This window comes from Acanthopagrus latus, chromosome 11 (assembly GCF_904848185.1).
Source record: "Acanthopagrus latus isolate v.2019 chromosome 11, fAcaLat1.1, whole genome shotgun sequence".
Lineage (NCBI taxonomy): Eukaryota > Metazoa > Chordata > Actinopteri > Spariformes > Sparidae > Acanthopagrus > Acanthopagrus latus.
The window spans coordinates 6,028,644-6,056,077 of NC_051049.1; the positions used below are offsets into that span (position 1 = coordinate 6,028,644).

Genomic DNA, 27,434 nt, shown 5'->3' on the forward strand with positions numbered 1-27,434 from the left:
AATGTAGTGTTTCCTGACAGCAGATGTTTATACCCTGAAACATTTTCTCTACCAGAAGTTGCAGACACAAAGCCACCATGCTCCTTTGTCTGCCTCCCACATGGAGTCATGTGCTGCAGACCCAGAGAGCGGCCTTCTGCCTGCCTGCCTGTCTGTCTCCTCATCCCAGGCTGAGCAGCATCCCTCCCCCCGCGTGATCTGAATGCAGCGGGCTGAAACTTCTCTACATCAAACAGCTTAACATGATGTTTATACTCATACTGTTCGTATCAGACTAATAACCGACTTTTAAAGACAAGACGTTAGCCACCGTTAGCATCTGGCCACCTCCTCGCTATCATGACAGATTACATCCGCTGTGTTTAACTTCCAGGCTTAAACACACGTGTCACTCAACACTCAACACTCCCACATTTGTAGTTTCCTGGAAAAGCAGCGACTTTTTGAATGACCCTTTCACATGTTTCCCCAACACCGTTTCAAAGCACCACCCACATGCACGTATGTTGAGACGCCATGATTAGTGGCCCAGGTCCATTTCAAACAAGTGATTTTGTGATCGTGCGTCAATGAAAATATATTTTTAAAGGTCTTTATATTTGAGTGAAGAACACAGAATCTGTCCAAGTCAACTGACAGAAATCTGTGAAAATTATTAAAAATCTTAAAGGGAGAAGAAATTCAAACTCAGAATTGTAAAATTTACAATACTGATGAGGTGATAACGCAAACTCAGAAATGTGTAATTTCTTTTCCATAACTGATAAACAAGCTCAGAGAAAAATTAGGTCCCAGAACACTGTTTGAAGCTAGAAAGGTGGCAGGGTCCGCCACATATAAACAAAGTAAAACATAAGTATGAAACTGTGTCGTCATTTAAGATCAGCTGCAAGAGAAAAAAAATAGTTAAGTTTGTTCGGATGTTTAGTCAATGAAGATCTTCCTCTTGATTCAAAATTCTTCTCCGAAACTACGTAGTGCACCTTTAAAACACTTTTTTTGGTCTAAGTTACAACAGTGGAGATTTGCCACATCCACTCACATGTTTCCTTGTGTGGCTGCTGTCAGAAGTAGTTTATGTAACCGACTGTATAACACGCAGCCGCAGCCGCAGGCGAGCGCTCAGCCCTCGTCGCGGCTCTCCTCCCTCCTTCACTGTATCGAGAAGCACCTGACTCCCACCGGCATAATGTACTTTGTGATTACTTCTGAAAAATAAGCGCTAAGTCTACAAAGAATGCTAATGATTTTTAAGCCAAATCAAGCCTTCATAAAACAGACAGGGTTTTTTTTTTTTTCTTCCCCCACATGCCTTTGAACTGCACATGAATTCACAGGGTGGATTCACACACTCGACCAAGTTTACCACAGCCAGACACAAGAGGAGGAATGTGTAGTGAAGTCTGAGCTCCCCCACATCGCATCACCTTTCTTCCCAGCACGTGAGGGAGGCGCGGCCCCTCATGATACTCGTGCACAGCTGACCACAGTCGCTAATTATGAGTTTTCTTTTAATCCCAGAGCCGCAGGGTTAACAGTGATGTCAAGATAACACTCCGCCACCACGCCGCTACAACCTTTGTGACAGTTTATTAAAAGGGATTCTATAAGAAATCGGGCAAAAAAAAAAAAAGGAAAATCTGATTTAATTTCGACCAAAGCTCCTCCGCCTGGTGAGAAAAGAGGGGAGGAAAAGCCCGAATGATCCTCTGACCTAGTTTGGAAAAAATTCAATACAATGGTTTTATAAAAAGGAGAGCAGGCTGTTAACCCGTTCCAAACAAATAATCCAGAGTACAACGTCTGAGAGAGATTTACGGAGAACAAAAAAAAAAAAAACTAAATCCACCAAATAGATGTCATTTTGAAATGATTCCTAAAGAGAAAAAAAAAAATGCTTGTTTCAATTTGTGGCGCACTTGTTCCTTTCTCAGATCCCGATGTTTGCTCGGCTGCGACAACACACACAATCACAGTAGGTAAACCTTTCGCTCCGGCACCGAGGATGTTCGACAGAACCGACACGACGAGGGCTTCAGTCTTCCTTCTTTCATTTGAATTTATTAACAGAAATGTATTAACATTTAATATGCAGGAATGAGACCTTCTGTGAATACATGGCACAATCATATTATATACATTCTTTAAGGAGACAGTGCACAAACATGGTGGAGGGAGGAGGAGGAGGAGGAGGAAGAGGAGGAGGGGGGTAAGTACAGGAATCGTAAAATGACCCTTCAGTGGGCTCCAACCGAGCCGAGTGAGAAACACTGACTTTTTAAGTTAAAAATGTTGGGTTTGTTTTTTTTTTTTTATAAAGAAACATGGCTATTACCAAGAAACAAAAAGTAATACTACTGTTTTGTTGCACATCAATTTCTATATACAAACTAGGGACAGGTAATTCACACAAACCAGGGGGAGAAATCTACCACAGTGCTAGGCTGGAGCCATTTTTTTTTTAAATTCTGTAACTGTAACAATATACATATTTCCCATGTAACACGACAATTACATGTGCAGCTGATCACTCCACTTTATTTTAAAGAAACTAAATCAGAGCAAACCTGTGTTTGTTCCTCTCTTTAGCTTATAATGCTTTTAAAGCTCATTGCACATTTTTCCCCCACAGACGTTTGTGTCTTAGTACAATGCCTGTATGAATGTATGGATTAATTAATAGGTGAGATAAATGCAGTCTTTCTGTGGCAGCTCCGCCTTCGATTAAGCTCACAGTTCAGTGTCCAGTTAAGTAGTCCTGGGTGGAGTCCGACGCGAAGGAGTCGGCGTCTTCATTGTCGGAGTCTTCGCTGCTGTCGTCAGCGGCGGGCTCCCCGGACAGAGCGATGCGGGCGTAGTCGTCTGTGTCGATGGATTTGCAGAAGTGGATGGCGTATTTCAGTTTCTCCTCCAGCACCTGTTTGCACGAGTACCTGGGCAGCTTCAGCAGGAAGAAACACGTGTAGGACTCTGGCAGGAAGTGGTCCGGGGGGTTGTATTTATCCAGCACCTGCAGGCAGAGAGTTGCTGGAGTTACGCCGTCTCCAAATCAGGTCAAAATAAAGCTGGATTTATACCTCTGTGTTACGGGGCTACAGCAGTAAAAAGTTCAAAAAAACAAACGTGGTTTAATGTGTTGGACTGTTTTCTGGCGGAGCTCAATGAGTTACTGGAGTCTCCACTGGTTGCCTGGCAACCTCTCGGCGATTAATAGACAACGACTCAGGGTCATTGTTCATGGCCAGGAAAGGAACAAATCCAGCACATCACCTGCTGTGAACTGCTTCTACACCATTTGTTCATACTGAGCCAACTGCTAACACATTAAAAATGATTAATTTAATACAAGTACATTGGAGTTTTTGTTCAAAATTAACCATTGTGAGACAATACGCAGCCAAGATAATGCAGTGAACCATCATGTCAGTGGTTGCTACACAGTATTTATGATGCTGCTGCCTGAAACAGCCCACAGTGAGCAACAGACAATAGTGAAGAGTTTATTTAATTAAAAGTCAAGATGACTCAGGTTTCCGCTTCTTACCTGCACAACAAAGTCTCGCCCGCGGAAGTCAGCGATGGTGCGAGGCAGGCGTGTGCGACCCCAGACGAACCTCAGGAACAGAGACCTCTCCGTGTTGGAGAAGGACTCCATCACCTCCCAGAACCACTGAATGAGCGACGACGTCGGCTCCACTCCCTTGTAGGTGGCCACCGACTTCAGCAGGTGGAGAGGGATGTCCGGGCTTCCACACACCTGAGGAGAGGAATACATTCACTGTATGACCAGCACACACAGAAAAACAGAGAGACGTCACAACTTTAAAACCTGCTCTCGCTCACCATCGTTTCCAGCTCGTAACCGGTGAAAAGCGACAGCAAGGGAACTGGAACGACTCGAGCCATTCCCTCACGCACGGCAGAGACCTGCTCGTCAAACTCATGGAGCCTTAAGAGTGTGGAAAAAAAACAGGGAAAGGTGAACACAAATGCAGATCAAAGAGTTCAAGCTTCGTTCATTCAGCTGGACTTCTCACCTGTAGTTAATAGCCAGGCGGACGTATTCTGCTCGGTTCTCCAGGGTGATGTGGGAGTACTTGGAGCTGAGCTGGATGTCCTGGCCGCTGGCGTTGGGCACTGTGAAGGGCAGCGTCATGGCCTCAAACTCCTCGGCTGTGGCCTCGTTGTCCCGGATGTACATCAAACCAGGAATGAAATCCTTATCAACCTGCGAGGGGAGAGAGCAGCTCAGCACTTACTATTCTGACACAACTACCACACCCATAATCTGGTACACACATTCATCTGTTTGTTGTTGTTGTTGTTGTGTGTATTCTTGTTTGACTGCACTCAGGCCCTCGTGCACACAACACAGTTCCGGTGAGCTCCGTGCGTCTTGTGCTGGATTTGCTTCCCATCCAACCTTTCTAATGTCTCAAGGGCAAAACCGTGAAACAAGAGCGGCATTGTGCAGGAGAAGGGCCTTTTTTTCCCACTCCAGTATTCTCCGAAAGACGGTTCAGGAGCTCATGATCACAGCGTGAGGGCAGGAGTGGACTCGTGAACAAGAGCCTAGATTGTGGCTTGCAGCTCCTTCTGCTCAAACGAGTATTGATTTGAACCTTTGAACAGCAGGTACAGTGTGAGTTTGCAGACACGTATCGTATTGTAGAGCTCAGGCTGCACCCCAGAGCTGATAGGCTTACGGCTTAATCTGGGGAGGAATGTATAGGAATGTGTTCTTTTTGCAGGTTATAACGTTGATCATGAGGGTTTAAAATGTTATGTAATGTGTGTCATAAAGTGAGACATTCCTATTTGTAGCTGGAGAAAAGGAAAGGGTTACACAACGTTACAATAATATTACACTACGCTGCTTGTAAAACACGCAAGAGCAGCTCTGCACTTTTTCTTGGTGAGGTTTGTCCAAACTCTCCCGAATAAGTGAACTCAAAGCAAATTGCTGGTTTCAACATGACGGGTGCCACCTGATCATGAGTAGGTGCACGTTTGTGAGATTAGATCATTAGCATAATTGACACAAATAAATCGCTTCATGGGCATATCTGTTCTGCTCTGTTAGAGGACGACTTTAAAAGAAAAATGTCATTTAGGTGTAAAAAAAAAAAAACCACACCGCGGAGCTTCAAGTCGTGGCGTCAGACATCAGCAGACATTTAGTGTCATGAGTCAAACGGTGGGACTCAGAACTCCCAACGATGTTGAAGTATGAGACGGTTTGACACAAAGTTAGTCGTGAAAAACATCTTGCTAAAAATGTTCTAGGAGGAGCTTCTTGCCCTCAGCTATAAGGGCTTTGAATTGCCTGGGGACTCTTTAGTAGACTGTGAACACGATTCCTCTACAGAAGACAGTAAAGAAAGAGTCTGAATCGAATGCAAACAGAGGAGAGGCCTCACCTACACGTCTCTGTTGAATTGCACGTCACAAAAGCATTTCAGTAACCTTGAGCACTGAAAGACGACTTGGAATCAGACAACTGGCTACTTTACTTTACTCTTTAACTTTATCACACAAAGCACCCAGACAAGATGAAAAACTGATAATAATGTAAATTCTAGAGCTGGTAGAGATCGGTACCCTTATCTCTGTTAAATTACAGAAACATTTTTGGAAATCCATTTCTTAGTTTCTGAAAGACATACTGATATTTGAGACACGGCTACAGCAGAGATGGACAAGAAATCCACAATGTTTCTACAGTGACCCACAACTGACAAAGTCTACAACGGCCTTGTGCTTTTTTAGCAGCCACAGCTGGGAGGGGTGAGCTGAGGCGGTGGGCGCTAGCTGCAACTAAATCCGACAATCTGCTGGACCGTTAAAAGGGTGAAATGTGTAGGAACTGTCCATGCATCAAATGCATACTCCAAACAAATAGGGGGCAGCATATCACCCATGTAGCTGCTAACTGCTGCTAACAAAGCTGTCGTTAGCGATGGCTGTGATGGCCGTTTTTGTAAAATTCATGATCTCTAGAAGAGCAGCACGAATTATTATGTCCATTCAAGTTTTCCACATTCTGTTGATAATTTTAGTACATATTCGCACTCGAGTGTTTTTACTGACAGGTCTGGAATACTCGTGAATTTCGTCTGCATCAGAGAGAAAAATCTATCCAGGTTCCTCTGAATAACCTGAGAAGCGTGTTTGTACGAGTGGTTCTTGCATGAGGTCCAGCGTTGTAAAAGTAACATTTTTCCTTATCAACCATCAGCAGTGTGAACTTCAGCCTGTAGTGTAGAGAGGAGCAGGATTATGAACATACCTCACTGAGGTCAGCAATGGTCAGGTTCATGCCTGCCAGCTGTTTCCACACTGGCTCGGCCAGATTCAGACTAAGAGGGCTTCCAGTCCGGATTGCAATGCCCAGGAGGACTCCTGCAGACACAGCAAGGCAGAGCGCATTACACACAGATCAAACACGAACAATCACCTCTCAATGCACTGTGCAGAATGTCTGCAACAAAACAGCAGAAATATCTATTTTAAATAAAGCATGCTCAACAGGTCAGTCCAAGAGTTTTATCAGCAAGAACGCACACAAAGCGGCTGTTCATTTTAAAATAAACACGCATATTTTCAGTTTTTGTTTTTGGAGGATTAACACTGCAAAAACCTGACTGGGAGATTAACTGGATTATACCTAGGAAGCGGAACATGCTCATGTGAAGAGGGGACTTGGCGGCGGGGTTGAGCAGGAAACAGTCTCTGTTGGCGCCGGACTCGTCGCGGCCGTTGGGGGTGACGATGAGCAGCGGGGTCAGGGCGTTCTGAAGCTCCTCGCACATTTCGGCGATGGACTCGCTGTAGCCTCCACCGCAGTCGTCCACGGACTCCCCTGAGAAAAAAAAAGAAATCCAAGTGATCTTAAAACATGTAGAGGGATGAAGAAAAGTGCACACATGCCTCACTTTGCTGGTGTGAGATAACTGCTGGGGTGACAGTGTTGCACCTACCCACAAATTTGACCTTCCACACTCGATGAGGGAGCAGCAGGCTGTCTGGGCTGAACGAACTCATTTTGGCACACATCTGACCAAATACAGACTTGGTTCCGTCAGGACCTGCCAGGCCCCCTTTGCTACGGGAGCGCTTCACCTTCAGGGTGAAGAAGAAGACGAAGAAGAAGAAAGAAAGAGATTATGGTCTGATTTGTTTCTGTTCTGTGCTTAATAACTTCCTGCTAGACAGAAGGAACGTCCTGACAGGCATGAATTCATGGATATGACAGCTCGGATAAAACCGGAGCTACATGGGAGGGAGAGGAGGTGAGAACAGTGGTCCTGAACGGAAACTGTATGTGGAGTAAAGTCTAAAACTCAGTCCAGGAACTCCGGTAGACAGATCACACACACACACACACACACACACACACCGCAGGAAAAAAAAATCCCCTTACGAAAGACATCACATGTAATGTTCAGGAGTCTGTCTGGAACACAGCCTCCCAGGGAGGGTGAGGGAGGAGGAGGAGGAGGGGGAGGGAGGGACGGAGGTACAGCAAGAGGGAGGAGGAGGCTTCAAGAAAGATAAAAGCGGTTGCGAAACAGATTACAAGCATGCAAATATTAAAACTCTACCTGTATCCTGTTGAGCTCCACCACAGGCCCGTGCTGCCTGTCCCTCACCATCGTAGCTTGCACCACCTTCCTGAAAGCTGCTTCCTGTTTCACCGGACAAAGAAGATACTGTTTTAGTGCCAAGAAGACATTTACTGTTGTTTAAATTTTACATAACAGGTTTCCGGGATAAAAAAACGAATGCTATCTCACCTTCCCCTGGGAGATGAGGATGCCCCTGAGCGTGTCGAAACCCACTGAAGGTCCGTGACCCGTCTGACCCAGTCGACCTTCCAGGTCAAACATGGGTATACAGGGGCAGAAGAGCTCGGAGATGTGATGCAGCAGCAGCAGCCTGTTCCTCAGGGCCATGATGGGGATCTCCTGCAGGTGGTTGTACTCCATAGGAACCTGGAACACACCGCACGGACAGTCAGATTGACAGCATGATAGGCATTTCAAGATCTGCGAGTTTGCTTTGACGATGCTTCTGCTGGCAAAGTGTTACTGCCACCTACTGGAACATGTGGACAGAGACAAATCTGTACGGTACCTGTGCAGGCAGTTTCCCAGCGTTGGTGGGCTTGCTGGTGGACCAGGCGAGGGTGTGAGCAGAGCCACAGGCCACCCTGTTGATTTTCTTGCCCTGCAGCGCTGCCACCAGTCGCGGCCTCTGGATGGCATTTGTGGTCCCGTCTCCAAGCTGGCCCTCATCGTTGTCGCCCCATGTGTACACTTCTCCTGAGCCAAACACAACAGAAAAGCTTTCCGTGATACTGCAGCCCAACCGGTCTTAGCTGAACTGTTGGGACTCTGATACCAACTGGCAAGATGGCAAAGACGATAAGAACTGAAATAATATCTGAAATAAACAGAACATGTGAAACAAAATAGGAGTATGTACATAAAATTGTCAGTCTTACCATCCTCTGTGCAGCACACACAATGCAGTGACCCCGTAGCGATGGCGATGACCTTTTTCCCCTGAAGTCCCTGAACCTGTCTGGGTCGTCGGACGTGGTCGTCGGAGCCGTGGCCCAGCCGGTGATAGTCCCCTTTACCCCTGGAGATGACAAGACACACAAGTGAGCCATCTTTTGTCCAACATCAGTGAGACAAGACGTTACGACAGATGCGCTCTGTAGTGTGATCTACATACCACGTGTACACGGCACCAGACTTAGTGAGAGCCACAGAAAACTGAGAGCCACACTCCACTTTGACCACTCCGAGGCCGGTGAGAGAGTCGATCTGAAGACAAGAAATCAATACATCAATCTAGGAAGTTGTGGTATATGTCAGTATATGTCCATCCACCAAATTCAAGGAGTTTTCAAGGACTTTCTGGGCAAATTCAAGGTTGAAAACTATGAAAGAACTTACATTTCTATTCTTTCTATTCTATCAGTGACTGACATCTATTAATGTCCATGTTTCCCTTATATCTGCAAGCTCAAGGATTTCAAGGACCCATGGGAACCTTGAAACATAATGTGCTTTAAAAAGACCCCCCCGCTCTAGTTCCACTGAATCAGAATGGAACTAATATAAAAGATTTAGAGAAATAGAAATGTAAATAGTAATAAAAGAGTGTAAGTGCTCAGTGAAGGAGTGTGTAGGACTCAGTGAACACATTTCAAGTGCAGCAGTGTGTGTTGAGTCATCAATGACAGATTCATTTTACAGACATTCAGTATCAGATGTTTAGATCCTTGAATGAACATGTTCATTGCTGCATGTTCAGCTTATAAAACATCCAACACGTAACTCGTATTTTTCCGCATAAAGAAGATATGATATGACAATGACATGACATTTTATTATCAAATATTCTTCTGATTCCTTTAAGAATTAATCTATAAATCAAATCCACAGTATCACTTCAAAATGTCTCAACTGTCCAGCCAACCGTCCAAAAGTAAAAACTCTTAATTAGTTAATTATAAACTAACAACTAATTGCTACTTGCAACTTAATAGACTTTACAGGACTTGTTAGATGAAGTTTTGAAGCCCTTAGTAATTCTGAGAAAAGTTAACTCTATCGCCTCCTGGCTGTAGCTTCAAATTTTAAGAAAGATATGTATTTTCTAAACAGCTGTCAACAAGAAAGTGAATAAGTCTATTCCCAAAAAGTTTAACTATTCCTTCCATCCCTCTCTATGACCAGGTTTCTTAGTAACTGACTAAATATTGAACACAGTCCGGTCTCTTCCTGTTTAAAATAACTAGAGAAACAAGTATAAAGTGATGCTTTGGCTGACCTCCTGTGAACACACTGCTGAGTAAATATCCTCACCTTCATGGGGATTTTGCAGCCATCACTGCCTCCCCGGCCCAATTTGCCGTAGTCCCCGTCTCCCCAGGACCAGACCATGTCATCGTCTGTTAGACACAGTGTCTGGGCGTCCCCGCTGCCACAGGCGACATCGATGACCCTGTGACCCTGGAGTGCATCCACCTGGATAAATCACATGGACGACAACATCAGCTTTATCTCACCCTGACTGTCTGGGAAACCTTGTAGGCGTGAGGTTGCGTAAACTGTTTGATTCCTGTCCAACAATTCGGGTCAACAATTATTCGTTTTTAGCCTTTTTGGTTGACTGGCATACCCCAAGTGCACAACACGTATACTGCAGTATCTTGAGTAACTGAGCTGAATGATCACTAACCAGCTTGGGTTTGAGCTGGTCCTCGCTGTCTCCGTGACCCAGACGTCCGTATCGACCCTTGCCCCAGGTGAACAGTTCTCCACTGGCAGTGATGCAGGCGCTGTGTGCCCCTCCGGCTGCGATATCCACCACTTCCACTCCCCTCAGGGACTCAATTACACGAGGACGGTCACAGGGACTAAAGTCAAACGGAGTCACAGTTACTATAAAAGCACTTAATCTTTAATTCTTACAGTGACGTGGATTTGTATTGACGTGTGAGCTGAAAATTGTGGGTGAGTAAGTCTCGACCTTCTGTTCCCATGGCCGAGTTTTCCGTCCTCGGCCTCTCCCCACGAGTAGACTTCTCCCTCAGAGGACAGCGCCAGGCAGTGCTTCCCTCCAGAGTTTACGGCCACTTTCCTGATGTAGACGTGTTGGATGGACTCCAGTAGAGTCGGGGTGGACACAGACTCTGTGCCTCCGATACCCAATCGGCCCCCAGCTCCATATCCCGTTGCATACAGCTGAGGATGAAGACAACAAATATTAGTCTGACAATATATAAAATGTTCCTGAAAGTCATCAGACTGACATTGCTGATCAATACTCTAAAAAAAAACAAAACATGTAGCCTACATGAGTTGTTTCAAATACCTTTCCATCAGCAGTGACAGCAAACAGAGTCTGCTCCCCGCCGATAAGCTGCACCGGCCGCAGTGTGGCGAGGGCTTCAGTGGGAGTCGGCACTTTGACCTTTGCCCCCTCGATGCCCCCCAGCTGACCTCTGTGGTTGTGGCCCCAGCCGTAGATGGTGCCGCTCCCCCCGGCGGAGAGGGTCCAGTCGTCTGGCCGTCGGTTCATCCACTGCACAAGCTGCTCGTCGTGCTCGCGCTTGAACAAGTCGTGACTCTCATGGAGGCTGTTCATGCTTTCGTGATCGGCCATGAGCTCCCGTACTTTCTTTGTCACCTTTAGACAGGAACAGATAAAAACAGAGGGGAAAGGATTACGATCATTTTTTCTGTCAAAGTGCGACGAAGGAAAAGTAAAGGGCAGACATTCACCTCATCCAGAAAGGGTCTTGGCAGAGAAGTTCTCTTGTCTAGAGCCACGGCGACTCTGGAGGCAGTGCAGTATCGGCGGAACCAGGCCCACTTATGAGTCTCGGCACAGCAGGGTAAAGTGTCCAGCTCAAGATCGCAGGCAAGAGCAACCAAAACCTGAACAACAAGTTCAGATTAGCCGCAAACTGCATCTAACTGCATCATCTATAAAGTTTACAACACACGCTCAACCCACTGTAAAGAAAACAAATGCGAGCATACCTTGAAAAATGGACTATGGAGCAGCTGCTTCCCTCCCCTGACTATGGGGTCCTCGTACTCATACTGCCTCTGCAGAGCCTCTGGTAGCCCCTTCACTAGAGCGGCCAGCGCACTGCCTGTGAAACTCTGAAAACAAAAACAAAAAACAGGTCATCAATCAATTACTAAATCTAAATCTAGGTTTTGTGTATTCTCATCTATGTTACAGTCCTCAAAGAATTAAACAAAACAACAGAAAACTGCAGCAGATGGTATACGAGGTGAAGCGAAGAAACATTAGCAGCGGGAGGGGAAAGCCAATACATTACAAAAAGGTACAAACATCTAATCAATCGGACAAATAAACAGTCAGAAATCATCTCCTACACCATGAATAACAATTGAAGAGGCCCGGCACACACAATTACTGCGGGCAGAGTGATTCCGTTGATCACTTATCTTGTTCAAGCTTCCCAGCAACACAATTATTTCTGCAAAACATTCAGTTACCCTCACAAAAGTCATGTTAATTTTAATCTAAATGTGTTTGCTTGCAGTGTACGCAGTGAGTGAGCGGATATGAAGAAAACACTGAAAGGTGCACGACAAGAGGACGAGGTCAAACATTAATGTGGCTGGACTGTGTTTCAGTTCAAAAGTGTTGCCAATGCAAACGTCATAATATTCCTTTGCCACCCCACTATAACTTAGGAATGAGTTGACTTGTTATTACATTCACAAGTTTCATTCACAGATTTCTTTCTTTATATATTTTACTCATTATTACGATAGCTGAAGCCTAAAAATCGTGAATGGCTGACAGGATTAGGTACAGATTATTTCCAAATTTAATCAATGAATACATTTCCATTTAATCTTAAATATTTCTTATTCTGTGTTATACAATTCATGTTTCCTTTGTCTTATTTCCGTTACCATTTACAATTTCATCCTCAGAGATGCTTTCAGTTTGAGCAGTTCCATTTGATCTTTTGCATTTTTAATTATATTTATTATAATTCTATGTTTTTAACCTTTCGTTTCTATCTGGACTTTGAATTCTAATAATGACCAGAATCATCTTGCATACAGAAGATGAGCTCTGAGTCCTCTGAAACAAATCCTGTGACTTCATCGCTCATTGCAGTCGTTATTATTGCAGTAATAAAACATTACAAGTTTCAGTCAAGCTGTTCACCCACCATAGAGCGAGCCTCGCCTTCACTGTCGCCCAGCAGCCTGTTGATGTTGATGGACTGACCGTACTCTGTGGTCAAGAGCTTCCGTAGTCTCTGCAGAGCCCACATCCTGTGTCCCGCAGCTGGACAGGGGTAACAGCAAATACAACAGCAATACACATTTAATACATATATCAAATACATTTGGACATAAAAAAAAAGATACATATGGATCATACTGTACCTAGAGCACTAAGTTGGGCACAAGCAGCGAGAGAGGCAGCCAGGCGAGGCACGATGCTCCTGTTGGAGGCAAAGTTGAGCCTGAAGTCCAGCAGACAGGTCACCAGGTCCATGGAGGGGCAGGACAGGATGCAGCGATCTGACAGCAAGTCTTTGGGACCTGAGGAAAGGCAGGAACAAGGCTCAGTCAGTGTACATCCCAGTGTAGTGGAGCACTTATGGTATGACTGAAGTTCATCTGGTTTATTTATGCCAATGCGCAGAGGGAGTTTTGTTTTGGCAGGTCACTCTGTGCAGTTTGATATCTGGTGACAAAACTAGTGTCAGTGTTTTGTTGTGCGTCTTCGTGCGGCTCACCAGCAGCAGGCATGATGGGGTAGACAGTGAAGCGCCAGCCCCAGCCGTTGACGGAGCCATCGCTGGTGAACTTCCATTTGAGTTCGTCTCCGGGGATCCTTAACTCGCTGGACCAGTCTGACCACTCCCGACCTGAAGCACACACGGCATGTCGCAACGTTCATTTTTTATTCATTGGCATACACTGTGCAAGCTTAGATATACAGTCTCACTCTCGTCACCTGATCTGACAGAGACGATCCGATTGGCTCCGTCCATGATTGTTAGCGGGTCGTGGCGTCTCTCGGTTGAACACTGTCGGTCAAACTCTATCCTTAAACCTTCAGCACCTATAACAGGAAAGAAGAGATGCTGTCTACATCCAAAAGGCAACTCATATCAAACAAGATACTGAGTTTAAACTAACCAATAGTCCTGTTTTCCTTTCCTTACCTGGGATTTTCACAGTACCGCTGGTGGAGGTGTCATCTGTGTACGGGTGGCTGCTCTCCACAACAACTGGCTGAGAGGACAGACGTCCACTCTGTGAGTCTGTAGCAACGTCTTCCAACTCAGTGACGCACAACTCCAGCAGCATGTCAGCAACCTGCACACCACAGAGACCCCAAGATGTCAAATGTTGCCTGTTTTCTTAAATCACTACATGGAATAAAAAAAAAAAAAACATGATACGGTAAATCACCTGTGGATAAGCTGTTCCCATGCCGGACAGCACAGCAGACAGCACCTCCTTGCCTTTCTCTCCAGAGCGGCAAGACACTGCCAGTTTGAGCACGTCCACCATGACACGCGTATCATCGGGCACAAGCAGGCTGGTGAACTCATCGAGGTACTGAGGTTCTGGACCGACCACTTTACTCTGGCTCTCAGAGTCCTGAAGGTGGACATGGAGGAGTTAGGTGCATGTAGCCAGGGGGTTAACCGCGTCCACACGTGCTCAGGTAGACAGACTCACCTCTTTGGTTTTGGTCATGGTTTCAGCTATGATGCTGGCTGCTCCCGGGTCATCAGTGACGGGGATGAAAGGACGTGAGGAGGCTCCGGAGGCAGAGGGAGTCATAGCTGATGATGGAGTGACAGCTTCTTCTGATGAGGGGACCTGCTCACACACAGAAACACACACATGGTAGGGCCATTTAATAAGGAACTCACGGCCTGTGTGGCAGCATTAAATATATACATTTTGTGTCAGTTCAACTATATTTAATTTAATACCAAGTGCTATGCTGAATATTTATTCTCAATAGCTGGAATAATTATAATAAAGTTTAAATGTCTTGTGCATGATTTTAAACACATTTCATAGAATTCAACAGTAACAGTAACAATGTTTTTTTCTGAGGGTTTCACCATGCTGTATCTCATTTAGTACGATTTTATTTCACTAATATCAAACCGGTTTACTGTTCACTTTAGACGGTATATTAAGCTAATGTTAATGCTAACGGAACATCTTACTTGGTGCAAACCAGCAGCTACAGGTCTCAGCAAATCAACCAAGACTCAAATCTTAAGGATATTATTAACTTAATTTTCACTGTGGTAGAAAATTCAGAGTTGTAATCATGATCAAAGCCCTGAGAGCGTTTGTGGTGTTTCCAAGTTGAACTTAAATATAGTTTGGTTGATTGCTGAATCTGCACACCTGGTCATTATGGAGGAAAATAAACATTGCATATACACTTTTTTTTTTTTTAGAGCAAATCAGCATAAATGCAGTTGAGGCAGCGGTTTTGTGACCAAAGAAATAAAAAATAAAAATAACACGAGAAGGTTGGTATTTGTAAATTTAAGTCAAAGATATGTAATGTCTTCCTCACCTCTCCCTTCTTGTCTTGCCAGGGATTAGGGCTGACTCGTTCCTCAACCTCAGGCAGGACAGGAGGACTTTCCTCGTCGCTCACGCTGGATGAAGATGAGGAGTCTGAAGGGGGAACAGGTGAGCTGGAAGGACACTCCGTTGGCAGAATCATACTGGCTGGCATCAGAGCGCCGACCACTGCATCCCTGGGGAAACACACAACACATCCTGTCAACAGTAATACCCCACTGATGACAATTACCAGTGCCAGTCCGCCAGTTTAATCATGTAGAGGTCGCACACACTTTTAGCTCATCCTGTTCAGAATTCATGCCTCAGCTGGGAGTCGCTCACCTCGGGTGTGTAAACACAGCAATTAGGATTTTAAGTGATGATTAACAAGATGATCCTGAAACCCAACATGAGTCTGTGCATTGCTCCGCTGGTTACAGGTGAGATGTAGAGGCAATTTCAAGATTTTGAGATGTGTGTTACAGCCCTATAGTGTTCGTCTATGTCTCCTGGGCCACCAGTCGAGGCTGTGTAGACAACATACCTTGCATACATGATTTGGAGGGCTGACAGCACGTGAGACAGAGCCTGCTGTTTGGCCAGGTTGCCATCCAGACTGAGGAGGATCTTGGCCAGCGAGGGGCGATTAGGCTTCACGTTGCTCTGCCCACTCATCTTGTTGTTCACCGCTGATGAGTCACTGTCTGACTGGACGCCTGTGGTGTACAACAACAAAACAATGAGACACACTGTCATTGATGGGAAGCACCCTAAACCAGCTCCAGCCGTTATCAGCCAGTCCCAGAGCTGCAGTGCAAACTAATTCAGCCCTGCAGTTCTGGACATACAGTACAGCTCCAGTCCAACCTGTGCCAGTTCTCCCGAGGAAACTGCAACATCTGTCTAGATAAGAAGATGTTGGATGCACATATTTACAGGCAGGGGAAAAAAAGGGTTCTGCAACTGTGCAGGCAAAGCTACAACTGTAGGTTTTCTTATATAGACAACATGTGCAGGTCTGAAAAATGCGTCTGCTAATTTTGTCCCAAACTTCAAAGAATTACACTTTAAGAATGCTTACATTTTAGCGAAATGTGTATATAGAAAATGGGGTAAAATAAGGAGAAACTGTCTGAGATGGACAAAAAAGAAATCATGTAGTACCACAAAGTCAGATGCAGATGAAAAGGGAACATGGAAAGAGATTAACGTCATCTTTAATTCTGCTGTAAGAACCCCAAGAAAATATAATAAATACTCAAATCAAGGTCAAATACTAGACTAAAACAAACCTATTCTGAATTATCCATACAGCCTCAGCTATTGAGATATTATTCATTATTTATGACCAATAATTTTGTAGCATATTCAGTCCACAACATGTCCCAGGGCATTTTACTTTCATTTTAAGTCCAAATTTCTAGGTTGATAAATCGAGGATCTATAGACTGATAGTGAAAGAACAGCTCCCCCTTGTGGACAAACTGCAGCCTGCTCAACATGATGTGTGTGTTTGTGCGACTCATAAAGAATCATTACATCATGACTGACAAAGACTGCGCAGGTGGTCTGTGTTAATATGCTGCAAGGAAAAGGAGGATTACCTAAATAGGACGCTCCGAGGGAGTCCCTGGCCGTCTGGAAAAGTACTGGCTCGTGAACTGAGGGCGTGGTCACGTCCACAGTGGTCCAGGCCACGCTGTGGGACGAGCCGCAGGCCACACGAGTGATCTTCTGTCCTTCCAGTCCCTGCACCAGGGTGGGCTTCCTGTTGACCGTCGTGGTGCCGTTCCCCTGCTGCCCGTGATCATTGTCGCCCCACGCATACACCTGACAGATACACAACACCATCATTAGATTAAGTCAGCGTTCGATGAAAGAAAGCCTCCTGTGAGCACACGTGCTGAACAAATGTTGAAGTACATAACTCGACACAGCAGGACTAAAGAAAAGCCACACAAGAAAAAGTAATGGCACCACTCCAAGCACTCAATCTCAACAACCTCTTAAAGTGGTCAAATATTGAGTAGCTGCCTCTCATCATTGGAAGTGATGTGCTAACATTATTAAATTTGTTCTGATGGAAGGTATTATACAAGATGATATAAGCTGTGTAACGGCAAAGGTCAGAGGTGCAGAGCGAATGTCGATAAATAAACTCCCGCTGTGGGAGGACAGATCCACGGACCTGGACCAGTGCCATGGCAGTAAATGAGCAGAGTGCCTGAACTATGTGCTCTGGTTTATAATTCCCTGATGGAGGTCAGTACGAACCTGTCCTGTGTCTGTAACAGCCAAACAGTGCAGCGCTCCAACAGCGACATGGACAATCTTTTTGCCTCTCAGTCCCTCCACCATCTGGGGCTTCCGCACATGAACGTCGGTGCCATGGCCCAGTCGGAAATAGTCGCCTTTGCCCCTGTTTGGAAACACAAATCATGAACATGAACTCATTGGCACAGAAAAGGGCCGATTGTTGAATGACCCGAAGAGTCGCTGTCTCATTCGTTCATCTTACCAGGTCCAAACAACGCCAGATTTAGTGAGTGCCAAAGAGAACTGTGCTCCACATTCGATCTGGCACACTCCCTGCCCGTTGAGCCTCTCGATGTTCTGGGGAATATTGCAGCCCTCGCTGCCCCCACGACCCAGCTTCCCAAAATCTCCATCACCCCAGGAGAACACCAATCCTGACAGAAATGAAAACATACGTTGCAAACATACAAAATGAGAAACATCCATCTTAGCAAAAAGAAAACTTCTAAAGAGTATTGAGGGGACTTTGTGGCATCTTCATTATCGCCTATTATCTTAATTCCACAGGATATCTTAAAATTAATTGATTGGATTTACCTTCATCAGTGAGGGCTAGAGTTTGAGCATCCCTGCTCCCACAAGCCACCTGGATAACACGGTGTCCCAGAAGCACTTTTACCTAGTTAACGAAAACGTGCATGGTACATTTACACTCATCATTGCACACATGGACTGATACCAGCTAAAAAACAAAAGTATTACTCTTCTTTAGGGCACCTTAGGCTATCATGAATTACATTCTCAGTGATGTATATCTCTGTGATAAAGTCTCTTGCCGTTATCTTGCCCATTAGGAACCAAAGTGAAGAAAAACACAAGGAAGGAGATGCAGACATACCAATTTGGGCCTCAGCTGAGTAGTGTTGTCCCCATGTCCAAGGCGGCCATATTCCCCAAGACCCCAACTATACAGCTCCCCACTGGAGGTGATGGCCGCACTGTGAGAGCTGCCACAGGCAATGTCACGGATGCGCTTGGTCTTCAGTGCCTCAATCAACCGAGGTTTGTCACAGTTCCTAAGACAGAAAATCAAGACTTTGTCAAAATAACTCTTCCATAACGCTGCATCAGCTGCCACCAGCACAAATATCAAAATCTGGACTGTCAAGAAAAACAGTTAACTGGAAAAGTCATGATCCATTTCTCACTTAAGAATACCTAAGTTGGAGGGATGGTGCAGGAATTATATATGCGTGTCTCTGAGATCTGAAAAGTTTCTGTGCAAGATAACATACATTCTGCTGAAGTGTCCCAGTTTGCCGTCATCTCCCTCTCCCCATGAGAAGACCTTCCCATCCACCGTCAGCGCCATGGCGTGGCGCCCCCCAGAATGCACAGCGACCTTCTTCACCACGTAGTTACTGAGGGCAGTGATCTGACGAGGGATTGGGATGGTGCCGCTGGACAGGCCCAGGCCTAACCTGCCGTTAGTGGCCTCTCCACATGCGTAGATCTTCCCCTCGACCGTCACTGCAACAAGGACAACATGGTTAAATTCAGCATAAGTTCATGTCACTGTATAAAAGAACATTCGCTCCTAAAAAAAAAAAAAAAAAAAAAAAAAATGTATCACCGACCTGCAAAGAGGCTTTTGGAGCCGCCAGCCACTTGAACCACATTGAGCGCAGAGAGAGTTTCAGAGAAGGAGGGCACCTTGATCTGTGAAGGACACAAACCAAACTGATTGGAGAATGCAGCGCCAGAGAGACACGTCTGCTCCCATCTGCTGTACACTGGTGGGCATTATAGCGCTCGACACATCCTCAAATGTGCTTATCATGCAGTAAGTCCCAGACAGAGCATGGGCCTGAGTTACATCATTGGGGTCATTGGTGGAAAAGTAGCCCAGTACATTTTCACAAGAACGTATCACTTTGCAGGTTAAGATCTTACATTCACCAAAACAGCAGGCTACATAGTTAAAATGACCTCCAACATGACCATGATAATGTCAAAATGCTCCTCACATGCAAATGCAGCAGAGCTAAAGAAGCCAATTACTTAATGTAATGAAATATTCCACTCTCAAAGGGGCCACCTTGCTGCATCACAGGTACTTTTACTTTGGCCACTAAAACATTCATGCTGGGTAAATTATCTGAATACTTGTGTATTGTGTACAGTTAGGGGTAACAGCAGTAACTATAATGTCTGGTAGCTACCTCAGAAAACGCTTGTAATTTCAAATGTCATTTCAGGGCCGTGTAAAGCTCAAACTATGTGTGTTGTCCTAACGGCATGCATCTAAGGCATGTAAGCCATAGGATAGTTCGGCCAAGCGGCTAATTTAGGGTCTCAAATACACTGTAAGCCGCACCTTGGAACCCTTGAGTCCTCCCAGCTGGTCCTTGTCATTCAGCCCCCAGACAAACACTTTGGTCCTGATTGTGGCTGCAGACTCCAGTCCCGATGACTTCTTCCGACCAAGACTAGAGGACAAAAAACACAAACGCACAAGGTGAGATCCGTTATTTCACTAAGAATGTTCTCGTGTTGACTGTGTGAAATTAAAAAAATAATAAAAAAGCTCAAGTAAGCAGCTGTATAGGTGAATGTTCTCTGCTGGATCAGACCAAACACGCTCTTAATGTCTCTTAATGTTCCACAACTGTGAAAATCTTTCATCATGACATTAAGCAGTGCACCTGTAAGAAGGTACAGGATGCTTGTTAAAGATAATATTGACACACACGCATTCCTTCAAACAACTGAAATCCTCATGCATGTCTCAGCCGGTCGTACCTCCCAGTGGCAGTTTTGTCGTCATCCTCTTCTTCATTGTCGGATGCAAGGAAAGGGACTGTGGCCAGGTCTTCATCCTCTGCTCTGATGCGTCCAACGATACCAAGTCCATGAATCTTGCAGTCTATACCAGAGCTGCGGCACTGTTTTATTGCAATCTCGATGTATCTGTGATACTGTGGGGAAAGACAAAGTTCGAGTTAGTACAAACGAGGCAAGAACATTCATTACAAGTTGCTGTCAGTTACAAGAGGTCTTAAACCAACCCACCTCTGTACAGTCACTAAGGAGAAGCACAGAGGTGTCTGTGGGATTGATGTTAATCGTCTTCAGCTCAATCAAGTTGTTCAAAGAGCTTCCGCCTGTGTATTGAGAGGAAAAAAAACGGTCAAATTCAAGGACTTTTCAAGGACCCAAGACCAAATAGTTTGAGCATCTGTCCAAATAAAATAATCAAGTTTATAAATGTATAAGGAACAACGTAGATCTAACCCACCTGACACCACCACTAGTGAGGGCATGTAGCTGCTGTCTGCCGGGTCCACCATCATCTTCAGCCTGTGCACGAGGACGTCAGGGAAGAGCTCGAGACGAATCCAGTGCTGCAGAGGACGGAATGACACATCCTGTCAGATGATGCATTACACTGAGGCCAAACTAAACAGATTGTCATCCCGCTTATTAGAGTATGCAATTCAATCTCGTGCCTTTCCCTGCGAGCCGGAGGACTGCCAGCACTGATCACTGCAGTCAATGAGGCGTGAGGCCTGGTTAACGGAGGATGACACGTTGAGGCTCTTGACAGCGCGGGACCAATCGTCAATCAGCATCCCTCGTTGGTTGCTGTGATGCTTCTTGAGCTGTTTTCCCGAGCGGCCGCAGAATGCTGGAGACTGGCCTGATCGTTGGGAAGACGGACAACAGGTTCACATACGCACACACACGGAAACAGAAACACCACAGATGCTAGCTCAGTGAATGTGTGACTAACCGGGCTCGTTGATTCTGCCAAAGGAATGTCTGGTGTTGTGTTTGCGGGTCTTGAAGCAGTTTTCACAGAAGTCGAAGTCGTCGCAGTTCCTGCATTTGAACCTGGCGCCGTTTATAGGGAACATCTGGCAGCCATCGCACCTGAAGACAACACAAGTGGCTATATGAGTATCATACTGAGATGTATAGATAACTGGGCTGATAGAAACCGTAAACGTATCCATACCTCACTCCAGGGTGAACACTGGGGACCAATTCCATTTCAGACAACAAACCAGTCCAGTGGGACTGCTGGGGGAAATCTACAATCACATCCTTTCCATTGGCACTGAAAGCTGAAACAAAGCATTTGGCTCCATTAGTACAAAGTGGATTTAAAAGGGGTAATGTTTAAAGAGAGAAACCACCAACTGCTGCTCACTATACTGTTGTAGCCATCTTTGGCTCCAAGTAGTGGCTCTTTTAGCGGAATCTGCCTAGATACATCTTTCAAATTACACAATTAACTATGGTGGCCGTTCAGATTATAGATAAAAACAAAACTGAAGAAGATGCCCAACTGAAAGGCTACGACGAGTGCCTCACCTTTCACTACTCCAACACTCCTGTGAGTGACGGAGCCCCATTTGTACTTTGGTGTGGTGACTGTGGGCTTCACCCTCACTTTGTCACCGATCTTTATATGGGAGGGAGAACTTTGTGGTGGGAATCCTGGAAAATAACAACAACACATGTAAAAGAATGGAAAGAAAATGTGCTGCCGAGATTTCCCCTTACCTACTTACTTTTTACGACACCACATTAGAATCACACCATCTTACCAAGTAGCTCGATGTGGATGTATCGGACCCAGTAAGTTCCTCCTTTCTGCTGCCAGTCACACTGCACGTTCAGATCATGAAGTCCGTCTCTGTCCAGCTTTATCACTTTCCCGACATCTCCGTCATACACTTCCTCGTACGTTCTGCAGCACTTAACCATCATCCCCACCTGAGGAGAAGTCACCCATCCATCAGACTGGATGTCACAGCTCATCAGGGCATTTTTAGAAAATATTCAAAAGGCTGCTGATCTTACCTGAATGTTCTCTCTCACGTACACAGCATAATCATCATTGCTTTGGAAATCTGATCTCTTCTTAAACGTCTGGCTTTCGGTCACCACTGCTCCTGGAGGCTAATGTCACACACATAAGGATAGTATGAATCATGTCATGAGAAAAATCTGGCAGGCTTAGTGGCAGGTGACTCATTATTGAGTGTTTTTATGGCAGGAATAAAAGAAAGAGCAACGTACCACGGGGAAAGTTGGCTCAGCCTCCTCGAGCTCCTCCAGCACCTCCTCATCAGAGTACTCATCTGACACAGTGTCGGCATCTGACAGCTCAGTGACGTGAATGTCTGGATGGTCCAGCAGCCAGCCCACCAGAGCCTCAACACCTGAAAGTAGATTTCAAAACAGTCCACCAAATATACCTGACAAACTACAGCAAGGACAGCTCCAGGTCTTTCCAATGTATTTCACAAATCCAGGTTTGTGTCATGTGAAACTGTACCTGGGACACCAGAAGCACTGCCTGTAGTTCCAGAGAGTGACTTCAAGGCGAACTCGATGTTCTTCCGTGGGAAGCCCATCTCCATCAGCTGGAGGACGATAGGTAAGGGAGGGATGGGGGAGGTCTTCTGTTTCTTCTGTTTGGGAGGTCGGACATGTTGTACGGTGACAGGTGTGGTGGCCTCACTCGAGCTGCTCTCCTCAAACAGCGGAGAGGAAGGGTGGGCTGATTCTACAGCCAGGTACTGACAAACTGCCAGAGCTGCAGCCTGCACGTACAACAACACAGGTAAGACTATGACGAAAGCTTATGCAATGTTACTGCTAAGATTAAATGCCACATTTTATGCACAAGATTAATCAGGCTTCAAATTCCTTATTTTCAACAGGCTTTAACCAAACATTTAATGTGTCATTCTCAAGAAAACAGCCGTTGAAATTTAACTTTACTATATTAGATGACAGTATTTTAACAAATTCTATAAATCTTAACTCTGTTTTTGTTTATTTGGATGAGAGGAAATGCCACGTCACCACACAGTAACTGAGTGAGTTACTGGTTTCATGTTGCTTTCATTTTGCTGATTTGTTTATTGTGATCAATAAAAAAAAATACCAAGACCACATTAAAAAGACTAAAGTTAATACATCTTTCTAAAGTAACATTAACCTCCTAATCAAATCAATGTCTAAATCAGATCTAAGACATTTTACACAAAACAATACTGAACAGATTTCCATGAAACTTGGATGGAGAACGGGTCTCAGCAAAGAACAGACCTCATTAACTTTTGGCAAACTCTTAGAAAACTCTCTGCCTAACAGGAGTGTAACAAAAGATATGTCAACTGACTCACCTCCATTTCTTGCCTGTCAAAAATGGCCTTGATGGGGGAGGGCTGAGTGGCAGCAGACAGCAGCTGCTGCAGGAGAATCAGTGGAGGTAAGGGACCCTCAGGGGACAAGTCTCCTACGTCGGGTGATGACACCACTGGATCTTCTGCAAAACCAGAAAGTAGAGAGGTGTCATGAAAAAGCCTAAACAGTACAGATAAGTTATTGCAAAATGGTGATTCATAAAAGAAGGCTTTCTAAACATTTACATCCACCCACATGTAATCTAAACAAAAACTGTCCGAAGTGTACAGTGTAAACAGACGGGTTTGTCCTGCCTCACAAAAAACATTGCTCTCATTGTGTGATGACAAACTGGGAGTCAGGATGTTGACCCAAACAATAACAACTCATTTTCTTTATAATGTCATTGTGTGCAATTACAAAAAAACTAAACGAAGCATAGAAACTGTGAATAAATAGTAAAGTAAAGAACTGTAGTCGACTGGTGAGCTCTTACCAATAGGGTTGGGACCTATATCCACGACTGCCGGCTGGGAAAGGATCTGCCGTAGTTTGTCCTGATGAGAGAGCAGAGCCCGTCCTGCCTTCAAAATGTACAGCCTCAGCTGCTGGCACCGCAGCAAATGGATGTCAACCTGGTCAGCTATAAAAACAACAGGTTTGATTTAATCCACTGGACTTGACCTCTGGGCCCTGAACATTAAATCTACACAACCCTCCACAGCCTAAAACATTTTTGTTGTGATCATTATTAGTGAAGAAAAATGAGACAAGGTTATATTGATGCATTGAAGTCATGCATATTGCCTGTACCTGTAAGCCCTCGACTAAGAGACTTCTTCATGCGTTGTTTCTCCAGTTTGCTTCCAGCCAGGCTGACTAGCTGGGCCCAGACTGCCAGCATGGGCTCAGTGAAAGGCAGGTTCTGCACACTGAAGGTCACTGCAGGCAGCTGAGGGAAATAACAACCAAAAAAGTCCATCACTATTTATCATCTAGTAAGTTTAATTAGAGCTAATGCGAGCATCTAAAAAAAGTCTGTACCGGTTTGAGATGACTGAGCAAGCAAACCCTGCAGGTCCTCATCTCATGAAACTGGACGGTGATGCGTCCTTTTGGGGTGATGCGAGTGACTGTTCCCTCTCCGTACTCCTCGTGAATGACTTGGCCTCCTAGCCTGAGGCGCCCATCAATTCCCCCAATGACTGCCAGCACTGCCATCAGACTACCGACTCTAGGACCCTCTGAATCAGGGAAGTACTCCTCCAGGAAACACTGAAATAAAAAAGATGAAACACTTACAATCACCATTATGTTAGAACGTATCTATGGAAGCACTACCACACACACAGACACAATAATCTAATATTGCATGAAACTGGAATTATTCTTACTGCTTCAGACTGGCAGCCTGCCATAACATCTCCAATGGAGCTCAGCTGAGCGTTGATGTAATCGTTTATCATGTTGTTCCACTGGCCGAGAGAGTGCAGAGTGCGCAGGACAGAAACAATCTCCTCAGCCAGCGTGCTGCTGTGAGTGGCTGTAAGAGACGCCTGAGGACGGGACTTCCTCCTTCGTAAGGAACCCTCTGCGTAGAGGAAGTCATTTAAATATTTTTTTTAAATCAAACATCACATTTCCATTAAGCCTGTGTATGATTCATCGACATACCTCTGAGAAGCGGCAGGTCTGAGGAACAGGTGCTTAGAAGGCTTCCCAAGAAGTTGAACAACTTCTCCACCAGGAACTTCATGTCGTGAGAGGATTCCGTCTTGTCCCATGACGGCAGCACTGCCTGCAGGAGACGCAGTGCCAGGATCTAGGAACACACATAGTGCACAATACAGGTGTTGGGAGCTGGTTTTCACCTGAAATCTAACATTTTCCTGCAGAATCCAGAAAAAAAAAACACTGTGAATATCATCCCACCTGTCTCTGCAGAGTAACAGCATTAAACGACTGGTGTCCCTCAACAATTCGGATGAGCAGGCCAATCCACGCAGAGGTGCTGAGCGTGCTGCACATCTGGGGCATGAGAGCGATGCTACGTATGAAGCCCAGCGTGCACCAGCTCCTGTGCTGCTCCCGAGAAACCAGCCTGTGGGAATGACAGCCTGGCAAAAAAGATGGGTCCACTTAGATAAAAACAACAATTTGTCTTGCAAAATGACAAAAATGTTTATTATTATCAACATGGCAGCTCAGCTACCTGACTTGTCATTAGCTCCACTTTCCACGAGCATCCTCAGAAGCCCGCAGAGCGTCCGTGTAGCGTCCGTTTGCAACACCTCTGCATAGATCCCAGCTGAGAGAGACAGAGTCTTCAGCAGGTTGACGGTGCTGGTTAACATCATAGCTGTCGGGTGGCTGCTCTTCTCCATCAGCTCGCCCTCTGTATCAACGGGAGGCGATCATAATGGTCAGTATTTGAATCGCACACTTTGCTTGTAGCTGCTTGTCATTACTGTGAACTGACCTGTGTCATCCTCTGTGTCAGAGTCCTCAGTGGGGGGCTGGGCAGCTGGTGGTGGCTCTGCCAGTTTAAGGTCGTATTTGCCCTCTTTGCCCATCCTGTAAGAGTTGGTGCTGCTAGTATCCCACTGGACCCTGATCCAGCCGTCCTCGCCCAGCTCCCCAATGACCCGGCCGAGACCTGGTGCTGGTCCGTCCTAGACAACGCATGCACAGGGTCAAATATAAAGACTCTGGCTTAACCCCTGGTTTATCTAGTGATACAAGCAGTCATCCATCAACTAATAACATGACCAGGTACCTGATCTCCCCATTTCCAGTCGACTCCCCTCATAACCCTGGTACCTATCTTCATCATGGCAGCCAGCTCAGGGCCGGAGGCAGGTAGAGGGGCGGGGGCAGCCTCCTTTCTGGACTCCTCCAGTACTGTGGCTGAGCCTCCGAGTGCACATAAACTCAGGTCCTCCTCACTGCTGTCTGTGCTGGGCCCTGGAAACACATCAGGAAGAGAAATAAAACACCTCCATCCATGAATGCAGATGCTCCTCTACTTCTACTCTGTATTTGACTGGACAGTACTCACCTATGAGCCGGAGTATACTCTGTGTGAGGGCCAATAAGCCAGAATTTAGCAAGAGACTAAGGCTGTTGGACCCATGTTTCAGGGACAGCATGTGTATCATGGACAACAGGAAGCGGGCTTGCGGAATGGTGCCAAGACTTGGTCCTGCAGGGTTCTCATTAGTGATGGTCTGCAAAGGAACGGGCTGCACACCTGCTTCCAAGGAACAGGAAAGAAATGCGTTAGTCCGTGTGTCTAAATTGTCTAAAATTATCATAATAGTGATTTCTGAAAAGACGCCACTCACCGAGCTCTTTGAAGCGGGCACTGGCCTCCAGCAGGATGTTACGAACATTATGAATGGCCCAGGAATACAACTTGCCGAAGGTAACCTCCAACAGCATGCGGTTGAAGGGCGGGATCAGATCCACATCCTTCAGGCAGTCAGACAAAGGCTCTCTGATAATGAGAGTTGAGACTTTAGAGGGCATTTTACCTGACCACAACAGCACTGCAGTTAAATCATTCCACAGGACTCAGGGAAATGTCTTTCTAACCAAAGATCCAAAACTGCTGACTTACCCGATGTTGGTCCCTTCTGGTATGACCCTTTGCCAGCCACAGAGCATTGCATACTGCACCGACGGCAGCAGGAAGTTTTTGGAGGCCAACTTTAGCATAGTGTCGATCCCCTCGAGTCTCACCTCAGCCCTCTCCAGCTATGATGAAACACATTTAAAATATTAAGATTAAATCATTTTGTATCCCCTCATTTGTTTTCTGACTTTACCACAATGACTTTA

General features: G+C 45.6%; 1 protein-coding gene across 3 annotated transcripts in view; it reads right to left on the reverse strand.

The window, feature by feature from the left end:
• Positions 1-2,034: 2,034 nt before the first annotated feature.
• The window catches only part of herc2 (HECT and RLD domain containing E3 ubiquitin protein ligase 2), a 41,359-nt gene continuing 15,959 nt past the window's right edge, over positions 2,035-27,434 (reverse strand). Inside the window, exons 32-90 of one of the 3 annotated variants that reach the window (XM_037114812.1) lie at positions 27,214-27,350; positions 26,939-27,090; positions 26,653-26,844; positions 26,371-26,558; positions 26,074-26,266; positions 25,807-25,989; positions 25,527-25,711; positions 25,269-25,416; positions 24,989-25,185; positions 24,639-24,869; positions 24,408-24,546; positions 24,091-24,237; positions 23,594-23,736; positions 22,738-23,005; positions 22,479-22,621; positions 22,260-22,358; positions 22,004-22,172; positions 21,768-21,893; positions 21,409-21,517; positions 21,184-21,323; positions 20,900-21,090; positions 20,689-20,794; positions 20,463-20,554; positions 20,193-20,368; positions 19,768-19,879; positions 19,028-19,109; positions 18,686-18,920; positions 18,289-18,466; positions 17,988-18,069; positions 17,653-17,824; positions 17,409-17,553; positions 16,739-16,964; positions 15,679-15,850; positions 15,142-15,328; positions 14,277-14,420; positions 14,004-14,195; positions 13,754-13,907; positions 13,543-13,650; positions 13,322-13,453; positions 12,966-13,124; positions 12,746-12,864; positions 11,565-11,690; positions 11,304-11,459; positions 10,894-11,208; positions 10,549-10,763; positions 10,258-10,435; positions 9,882-10,043; positions 8,743-8,834; positions 8,507-8,646; positions 8,137-8,324; positions 7,797-7,994; positions 7,605-7,688; positions 6,981-7,122; positions 6,668-6,862; positions 6,290-6,402; positions 4,038-4,228; positions 3,844-3,949; positions 3,545-3,757; positions 2,035-3,010 (exon numbers count right to left, since the gene is read on the reverse strand). In XM_037114812.1, coding sequence (XP_036970707.1) covers positions 2,738-3,010; positions 3,545-3,757; positions 3,844-3,949; positions 4,038-4,228; positions 6,290-6,402; positions 6,668-6,862; positions 6,981-7,122; positions 7,605-7,688; positions 7,797-7,994; positions 8,137-8,324; positions 8,507-8,646; positions 8,743-8,834; positions 9,882-10,043; positions 10,258-10,435; positions 10,549-10,763; positions 10,894-11,208; positions 11,304-11,459; positions 11,565-11,690; positions 12,746-12,864; positions 12,966-13,124; positions 13,322-13,453; positions 13,543-13,650; positions 13,754-13,907; positions 14,004-14,195; positions 14,277-14,420; positions 15,142-15,328; positions 15,679-15,850; positions 16,739-16,964; positions 17,409-17,553; positions 17,653-17,824; positions 17,988-18,069; positions 18,289-18,466; positions 18,686-18,920; positions 19,028-19,109; positions 19,768-19,879; positions 20,193-20,368; positions 20,463-20,554; positions 20,689-20,794; positions 20,900-21,090; positions 21,184-21,323; positions 21,409-21,517; positions 21,768-21,893; positions 22,004-22,172; positions 22,260-22,358; positions 22,479-22,621; positions 22,738-23,005; positions 23,594-23,736; positions 24,091-24,237; positions 24,408-24,546; positions 24,639-24,869; positions 24,989-25,185; positions 25,269-25,416; positions 25,527-25,711; positions 25,807-25,989; positions 26,074-26,266; positions 26,371-26,558; positions 26,653-26,844; positions 26,939-27,090; positions 27,214-27,350 — 9,540 coding nt within the window. In that variant the 3' untranslated portion in view covers positions 2,035-2,737. The remainder of the gene's footprint in view (positions 3,011-3,544; positions 3,758-3,843; positions 3,950-4,037; positions 4,229-6,289; positions 6,403-6,667; positions 6,863-6,980; positions 7,123-7,604; positions 7,689-7,796; positions 7,995-8,136; positions 8,325-8,506; positions 8,647-8,742; positions 8,835-9,881; positions 10,044-10,257; positions 10,436-10,548; positions 10,764-10,893; positions 11,209-11,303; positions 11,460-11,564; positions 11,691-12,745; positions 12,865-12,965; positions 13,125-13,321; positions 13,454-13,542; positions 13,651-13,753; positions 13,908-14,003; positions 14,196-14,276; positions 14,421-15,141; positions 15,329-15,678; positions 15,851-16,738; positions 16,965-17,408; positions 17,554-17,652; positions 17,825-17,987; positions 18,070-18,288; positions 18,467-18,685; positions 18,921-19,027; positions 19,110-19,767; positions 19,880-20,192; positions 20,369-20,462; positions 20,555-20,688; positions 20,795-20,899; positions 21,091-21,183; positions 21,324-21,408; positions 21,518-21,767; positions 21,894-22,003; positions 22,173-22,259; positions 22,359-22,478; positions 22,622-22,737; positions 23,006-23,593; positions 23,737-24,090; positions 24,238-24,407; positions 24,547-24,638; positions 24,870-24,988; positions 25,186-25,268; positions 25,417-25,526; positions 25,712-25,806; positions 25,990-26,073; positions 26,267-26,370; positions 26,559-26,652; positions 26,845-26,938; positions 27,091-27,213; positions 27,351-27,434) is intronic. The other 2 variants (XM_037114811.1, XM_037114813.1) reach the window with 2 other exon arrangements.